The following is an 8,877-nucleotide window of genomic DNA, read 5'->3' on the forward strand; positions in this document are numbered from 1 at the left end:
GAGAAGCCAGAGTCAATCCAGCTCGACCAAAAGCAGAAGTTGCTGTTGCTCCATCACACCATGACATTCTGATTGGTGACACAAATCGGGCTGCCCCCTCTTTCCCCTCCATCCCTGGTACCAGCAGCCTGGACATGCTCCAGACAGCTGCACCAAGGCAGGGAGGGAGAGAGCAGGGCCTCCAAGAGGTGACAGTGACTTTGTGTAATCTGTGGGGTTAAGCTTTTGGTGCAAAGCTTCACTGACTCAGCAACATGTGAGTGTGTTTGTGGGTTTACAGATTTACTCCAGTGCTCCAGCAGACCATCTTCCCCTTCTGCTGCTTCTCTAGAAATAGCTCAAGTCAGTGTGTTGTGCACATAACTGGCTTTTCCAGCCTCCAGAAATCACATTAAAAAGATAGACAGAACCTAGGGGTATCACTAAACCAACAGGGGGAAGGATTTTTCTGGTCTAAAATGACAGGAGTTGGGAGAGAGCATGTGGCTACTCTGACTGAGTTTTCCACACATGTATTTTGTTTATGGTCTCTGTGTGCAAAATATGCCAGAAAAAAAAAAAAAAAAGCTCTCAGGGGAGTTAGGAATCTGTCCAGCATGTGGCAAACCCTCAATATGACCCAGCCCTCTTCATCTGTCTGCTATCATGCCAGGGGTCTTTCTCCACAAGCCATTTCTGCAGCAGGAGTCAACTGAGGTAAAAAGAGGTATTTAGGCATCATCAACAGAGGCTCAAAAGTATTCTCCAACAGCCCATGGGTGTTGAAAGCCAATCTGGTGCTCAAGGTGAAGGGGAGGGACACCTTGAGCCCCACAGGTTGAGTGACTTTGTGGCTTGCTGTGCCTCGCTGGAGTTGGTGGCAGGGCTTTTTTTTTTTTTTGTCTAAATCTAACAGTCCTGCATGTCACCATGGAGTCCAGCCCCCTTTCACAGGGGGATGTTAGAGTAAATACACATTTCAACACTCCTTCAGCTCACCTCGCAGCCCCAATAACAACAGTGCAATATTTTAAACTGCTTTTGCAAGTCTCCTTTCTACAGGGCAGTTGAAAGGATATAAAAGCGTTTTAACAATTTTATAGATCATCTCCAGAGCGCTTTTGTGATGTGGGAGAACGGGAGTTTTGTTGCCATTTGCCCGTGGACAGCTGCCAAGCTCACCTGTCTCCACCGAGCCAGCGAGGGCCATATCACATCTCTCTGGAAACTCTGCAGCCAGCTCTGGATGGCTTCTCACTTTACTCATCTGAAAAACACATTGCTCCATTTAACCCTTTCTCAGCGCTTGCCTGGGGGCATTGCTCAAAACAGGCAACTTCTGTTTGGGCTTAGGGGAAGTCAGAGCTGTGAGGTGGATTTGGAGAAACCTGAAACCAGGACCCTTCTGTGGAAAAAACCTTCACCCACGTGAAAATTCCTCTAACCCTGCAAGTCATGCTATTGACTTCGGGCCAAATGTCCACAGCTCTTCTTTTGCCACTCCCTGATCAGAGTTAACCAGCCTCCAAATCTGACCTTTAAAAACCTCCAATTCAACAAGGTGCTGACTACATCTTCCTATGAGCCACTTAATTTTGCAGGGTCCTGCTTCTAATCTCAAAAATTATCATGAAAACCCTCCCATGTATGGTTGACACAGGAGGACTTTGCAGTTTTGTTTGCTGGTGTTCGGGAAATATTTACTGATCCTCATGTGGAAGGTGTGACAGAAGTGTGTAAAGATTTCTTAGTTTTCATCCCTACAAATGAATATTCTCCACCCTCCTCTTCTCCAGAAAAGAAGAGTGCATAAAATTATTCCTCATGACATTCTTTCACTGAGTTGGCAAAATACAGTGCAATACAGCGAGTATTGCAGACATAGCTTATCTAAGATAAAGCGTGCAGATCAAAATCAACAAAGCCTCACAAAAGAAAGCCCCAAAAGAGCTTTCATCTGCCTGATCCCATTTCCCTGCCTACACTTCTTTTTACTCTATTGCAATACATTAGTTCTGCTTTAGTTTCTGCTCTGCAGCAACATTTCTGCTTAAGAAAGATTCTGTTGAGTCATTACCAGCATCAGCCAAACAGGCTTTTCAAGAATGGAGGAGAAAATAAAGGCTGTGGTTTTTAAATTAATTCCATGCTGTTTAACCCTTAAACCACTAGTGACTTTCAGACTCTCAGCCAAGTCAATGCTGAGCAGAGAATTTGGGGGTGTTGTGTCTGAGACAGAGCAATGTCAGTGCTTTTGTCAATGACTGACCACTCAGGCCGTGCTGGCCATGCACCTGGAAGGCAGAAATTGTAGTGAAGTCTCTGCTGTCCAACCCATGTCCTAAACACTCCCTTCTTGCTTGTAAACACTCTCAGATAATCCAGACCCACACCTAAACAGAGGCAGGGAGAAGGGCTTTTCTACCAGAAGCCAGCAGTTGTAACTATAGGGAAGGATGAGAGACCAGCACGTCTCTCCCTCTGTGATGTAGCACAGATTCTCTACTCCTTCTTCCCCCAGCAGGTTGCATTTAGGAGAGAACAGTGGTTGCCAAAAAGATAGAACTTGAATAAGCTGCTGGCACCTTGAGGTTTGAGGGGCCCCCAGGGGATCCAACACTTGGAGTGAGAAGAGACAGAAGAGGCGAAAGCGGATAAGGTGATTTTCCTTGCCTTGGTTTCTAAAGCAATCTCAGCCTGCTAAGCTTTCAGTCCACGCTGCCAATGGCTATTTCCAAAGTTATCTTTGTACAGAAAGAGGCTGGAATCTTTCTCTCTCTCATTCTCTCTGCCTCCCTTTTTAATGAAAGCTCAGTTTAGATCTGATATCACTCTAAAAGGTTTGCTATCAAAGTTTATTAGACCCACTGGGACAGATCACAGTTTGCAGAGGCTCATAGTTTCACAGCAGATAACTGTAAAGTGAACCATTCAATGTTCTTCAAAATGCTCATTTTCCTTGGGCTCATCCATAGCACAAAGCTGCACTGTGTTCCAGCATCATTAGAAGTGATCCCAGCTGATTACATGATGCTGGCCACAGTTCTGCCTTTGGAGCAAAGTCAAGCAGCCCCCGGCCCCCAGCCTGTCCCACTGGGTGATGCTGAGGTAAGTGGGAGCCATTAGCAGTGAAGGCAAGCCCTACCAGCACAAGGGGATAATGCCTCCTATGTGCTCCCAAAAAAAGATCAAAGCTTTAGAAATACTAGGAAGCATGAGTGCAGCTTCCCTTTAAGAATCCATATTTGCCTTTCCCAGCTTAATGATATTAATAATAATAATAATTAGGAAATACTCCTCTACCTAGGGACTGCAGCTGAAAAATTTCAGCTAGAAAGCAAAGAAACAAGAGAAGGAATTAGCATGTCTCCCTATAGAATGGCTGGGGTTTTTTTGGTTTTTGGGGTTTTTTTATGAAGTCATTGGTGATATTACGTGGTTTTTAGGAGGCTATCCTAAAAATGCATGGGAATAAACACTATATCTGTAAGAATCTCTGACTGTAACATGTATCACTGAGGCATCTATTTACAGTGTGAAGGGAGGGGAGGCTGTTTCATTTCTCAGGACAGTAATGGAAAGCATGATGTCCTACAGCCAAGGGTGGTGAAGGCTGGGAGAGGTACTGGGAAAAAAACATTCACAATAAACCAAAGGAGAGTTTCGGGGAAGATATTTGCAGGATGCATCATCTTCTGCCCTGGGAAAAGGCTGAGAGACGAAATGGTTGAATGGAGTCCTTGAGCCAGCAGTGTCCTGTCCTTCTGCTGCCTTTTCCCCTGAGTTTGCAGTGTCATCTGGTCTAGAGCAGCAGGCTGGACAGCTCAGGGAGCGAGCAGTTCTCAGATACCCATGCTCCCTGCCAGGCTTTATCCTTGCTTTTGGCCTCGGAATGCCTCTCACCAGAAGCATTTGCCACCATCTGACAGCTCTTCTGCCCTCTGATTCCTTAACAGGTCGTGCAGATGGACCAGAAGCTGGATGACATCCTGAGCACGCTGCAGGCTCAGCTGGGGGATCAGCCCCAGGCACAGATGCCAGGGCCAGCCACCCCACCTGTCAGACTTCCACAGAGTCCCCCCCAGTGAACCAGAAAATGGGGAAGCCACTGGACAGCCACATGTGACCCTCTCACTCTTCCATGTCTGCCTATTTCTCAGTCTTCAGCTGTGCCGTGGGTGAAATGAAATATTCTGCAGTAGTAGATTAATGAGGGGAAAAATAGGGGGGAAAAAAATAAAAAGGAAGGGGGAAAAAAAAAAGAAAAAAAAAAGGAAAAAAAAAAGAAACAGCAAGAAGCCAGACACAACCTTATGAGAGCACATAAGTTTTGCACCTGTTTTATTTTAGCCATCGTTAGCTAAACTCTGCCAGCCCAGTTCCCATCCCCCCAGCCCCATTCGGGCTGAGCACACAGGCACAGGGCATGCTGTTGAGGGAAGCATCCTAGGACCCATTTGTGGGCACGGAAGGGGAAAAGAACTGTTCTTTTGGCATTTAATCGCTAAGTTTAATGCTCACAGCATGCCCGAAAGGGGGAAAGGAGCCAGCATTTGAACATGAAACAAATGGAAATCAGTGAACAGGAAAATTAAACAGCATGTTTTGACTTCTACCAAGCAGTGAGGATCATAAGAAGGGCAGATTTATATGCTAGTGCGAATGACAAAGTAAAGACAACAGGCTACTGATTAAAAATATGGAAGTGTACACAGGCTGGTTGACATATGAAAGGCTGAAGCAGAGACTTCATCTAATTAAAGCAAAGGGTTGCCAGTGAGATGAGATGCATGTTGGAACAGACAGGCAGGAGAGATAGGATCTGCGTAGGCTTACTTCACCAGAGCACTGTAATAGCTATCAGCTACGCTGATGACTGTTATGCAAAATGTTCTCCGGCTTTTACCTTCATTCAGCAGCGGTTGTTGACTCCAGTTGCCTTAATTTTAACATAAGAAACCTGTATGGTAATTGGCTGTGAACTATCTGTGAAGCTGGGTTCAAGAAGCAGGGTGCTGCAGGAGGGCTGCAGCTGGGATTGAGAGTGGCAGGGTTCCTTAAAGAAAACAGAAATGCACGCACTGTTGATGAAAGTTAATGGCTGTTTAAATAAACTGCTGTATATAATTTTAAATGCTATATTTATTTTTTGCCTAGTAATCTGGCTGCAAATCGAGTGCACATGCTGGGTGATGTGCTGTTGTTGAGGAACACATCTGGTGCAGGTAGCTGGGCTCGCAAACTGCGGATGGAAATGCAGGCTGAGCTGCGATTTAAATGCAGATTGAAGCACAGTTTGAGCTCTGGGTGGGAGCCCAGGACAAGAGATGAACTGCTGAGCTTTGGGGTGACAAAGGGCACAAAGGTGGGACACCCAGCCAGGTGAGTGGGCACTGAGACACAGCAGCAGCCGGGAATCGCCGACCTTTTGGACAACGAGGGAGAGGGAAAGAGTGATGGCAGCGAGGTGCATGGACAGGAGATGGGGCAGGAGCCGAAGACTCGGGAGGAAGAGCGAGACTGACCATGGGAGACTGTGATGGGATAAAATCCCAGGGGCTCCTTCGCTGGGGTCCCTCCCTGGAGCAGCAGCTGGGGCTGTTCCTGTGTCACTGCCCCAGGAATAAATAAATGGCTTTATGGAATGAGCCCTTGGGACTCTGCCATGGCAAAGCTGGTGTGATGTCAGTGGGGTGTGGGGAGCCAGGCAGGGACCCCTCGGTCCCTGGAGCCAAGGAAGGGCCTTTGGTCCCAGAAAGTCTCTGACCTTGGGAGAGCCACTGCCAGAGAGTCCGGGAATGGCCGGACTGGGGAGTTCCCTCACCTCTGCCACCGTGAAATGGATCTTACCTGGCACTTCAGAAAAGTGACATTACAGCACTGTTGCTAAAGACCTAAACAATAAACCAAGCTAAAATGGGTGCAGTGTTATTTACTTGAGTCTTTTTAATATATTTGCATAACCAACAATTTGAATGAGAAGAAGACTGCAGAGCAAAGACCTGATTCCTGGGAAATCCTAAATATATTCTATTCTCATATCCATTAAAGCCAAGACTGCACTGCATTTAAAAGCAACCTGAAAGACTGGTCCCTTAATAAGCATTTATTTGGACAAATGAGCGGTCCATTTCAATGTAATCAAATTAGTTTCTAACTATTACCTGTCCCTTTAAAACTCTTTCCCAGGTTTGTGTGTCTGGGAATTCAAGCTTGGAAAGAGCACAATGAGACTGATTCCAATCTTTAGATTGCAGGCACGTCTTAGACAGAATATTAATGATGTGTGAGAGGCAATAAAAAAAAAAAGAAACAATGTGGTTTTAATTAAATCAGCTGACAAGCCGCCGTTCCATCTTGTCTGATTACTACAGAGTTACTGAACATGACCAAATACAGCATGTAACATGGGAAAAACAGTAAATAATCATTGCCAGAGCGTTGAGTTGCTCCTGGCTTTCAGTCAGGGTCATGAGCTTCTGCAATGGTCCTTCATAAAACCTCCCTGACTCTGGCCAGCCAGAGCTAAATGGGCAGCTGGACACCAAATTAGGGTTAACACCGTTTCACCAGCCTCAGGTAAAAGAAAATGAATCTGCCTGGAGATCCGTTTGACACAAAGGCTCTTAAGAGGAGCAGTGCAGCTTTGAGCAGAAGAGTTCAGGGATGGCTGTGACCAACACAAGCTGACACTTCCTTCTGCAACACTGCAGATATTTGTGTGAGGGATATCCTGATCACTTGGTGGACCAAGTAATGCAACAGTGTTTTACTTACTATTCAGCCTCAACAGAAGTGTTTAGGCACTATATATATAGCAACACCTACTACTCTGAAGTGCCTGGAAAATCCAGCTAAATAGAATACAAGTGGTCACAGCTATGGTGAGTGTCAGAAGGGATGAGTGGGTGGGAGGAAAAGATAAAGAGGCATGCAGTGGTCCCTCCAGAAATACAGAGCGTGTGCCAGAGTGTCTGTATGAGTGTGTGTGTGAGTGTGCACGTGTGTCTTTTTTTAACTCACACCAGGGCTTCCCCAGCAAGTCTTCAGTGCCTGAACCTTCAGAGGTTTTAAAATCCAGCAGTGCTGGCCATACAACCACTTTACAGCTGGCACTGTGGACACCACAGTGTGGCAGGACTTGTGACCACCACACTCCCCATTGCTAGAACAGAGACATGAGGATGTGGCTTGAGGAAATTGCAGGGAGGAAGGAAGAAGTCTGGTGGGAGACACCATTTTCACACCATATGAAGAGATTAATGGTAAAAAAATTCAAGCAACATAGATTTGTCACACTTAAGAAAATCTCCAGGCCCACAGCTAAGACAGAAGTTGCCACCCAGCAAAATCTTTCTGATTACCCAGGGGGAAAAGTACACAGAATTAGCAGTGATGTGACCACATGGTGACTTCCTGACCCTTCTTCTGAGCAAAGATGGTTTGACATAGGTATACAAACTGCATAATAATGCATTTGCACTTGGCCTTGTTGAACTTGATGTGGCTCTCATGGTCCAGGTCCCTCTGGATGGCATTCCTTCCCTCAAGCCCATCCATGCCTGGCTCAGCTTGCTATCGCCTGCAAACCTGCTGGGGGGGCACTCCATCCCACAGGCTGGGGCACTGAGGAAGATACTAAATAATGTTTTTCCCAGCACAGACCCTTGAGGCACATCACTCATTGTTGGTTTCCATTGATCTGTAAACCGAAACTCTTTGGATGCAACCATCCAGACAATTCCTTGTCCACCTAACTTTCCATCAATACCTCTCCAATTCTGAACTAACAATGTCAAGGGGGACTCTTTCAAAGGCCTTAAAGAAGTCCAGGTAGCAGATCTCAGTTGTCACTGTTGTAGAAGGTAAGTAGATAAGTCAGACACGACTGCACTTGCTGAAGTTATGTTCAGTCTCGTTAATCTCCTCCTTGTCTTCCATATAATTCAGCAGGGGTTCTAGAAGGATCTGTCCCATGATCTTATTGGGCACTAAGGTGACTGGTCACCAATCCCAGGGTCCTGCTTGTTCCCTCTTGTAAAAACACATGCACTACCATGCGTTCGTTCTAGCACAAGTCAAAATTACAGAAAGCATTCCCAGGGAAGTCCATGTGTGTGTTTCCATCTCCCTTTGTACGACACTGGCTCACTGGTGTCCACCCTGTTGGTTTGTGCTGGATGGGAGTGCAGCTGCTGAGCAGGGAGCGCTCAGCGAGGTCACTCCTACAGAAGCTCCCCTCGCGCCAGCAGAACGGTGACAATGCCACGAGAGGACACAGCCCATGAGGTTGTCAGCACTGTGCAGCCACCTCTGCAGTGGTCCCACGTTGCCTTTTGACTCAGAACAGAGGCACAGCCCAGGCAGCCAAGGTCTCCCAAGGCCACAAGATCAGCAGGGGCAGCTGTCAGGAGTGTAGTTTACCAGTGCATCAAAAGACAGGAGTGCAGGAGATCAAGTAAAGATGAGATACTTTTTTTTTTCCAAAAGATCACATGGTTTTCTAGCTGATCCAATTTCACTGTAGAAGATACATGATGTCCTCCCTTACCAGAGACATCGACACCAACCCAAACAAGATTTTCCACATTCTTTCTAATAATGCATGGCATCCTGAAGTCTGCTGTCTGCCTGTGATGATGCAAGATACTCAGAAGTCAGTACAACAAAGCCCCAGGGGATTATTTTCTCATTTCCATAACTACACAGTCAGTAATAATATCAGGAACCAATCTTATCTGGAAACGTGTACTCAGATCTTTAATGATGATATTTCTTAAATGATGTGTACTCAGATCTTTAATGGTGATATTTCTTAGGTGGTGTGTGGGATTAAATACATGTGTATGATAGGCCACATCAGTGAGGGACATAAAAGTTCAACTTCCATCAGCTGGG

General features: G+C 46.1%; 1 protein-coding gene across 1 annotated transcript in view; it reads left to right on the forward strand.

Annotated features, from left to right (window-relative positions):
- The window catches only part of LOC116995463 (potassium voltage-gated channel subfamily KQT member 1-like), a 240,416-nt gene extending 236,179 nt beyond the window's left edge, over positions 1-4,237 (forward strand). The window contains exon 6 of the mRNA XM_033058210.1: positions 3,936-4,237. Within this exon, the coding sequence (XP_032914101.1) occupies positions 3,936-4,067 (132 nt within the window). The 3' untranslated portion in view covers positions 4,068-4,237. The remainder of the gene's footprint in view (positions 1-3,935) is intronic.
- The last annotated feature ends 4,640 nt before the right edge of the window (positions 4,238-8,877 follow it).

Source organism: Catharus ustulatus, chromosome 4 (assembly GCF_009819885.2).
Source record: "Catharus ustulatus isolate bCatUst1 chromosome 4, bCatUst1.pri.v2, whole genome shotgun sequence".
Taxonomy (NCBI): Eukaryota; Metazoa; Chordata; class Aves; order Passeriformes; family Turdidae; genus Catharus; species Catharus ustulatus.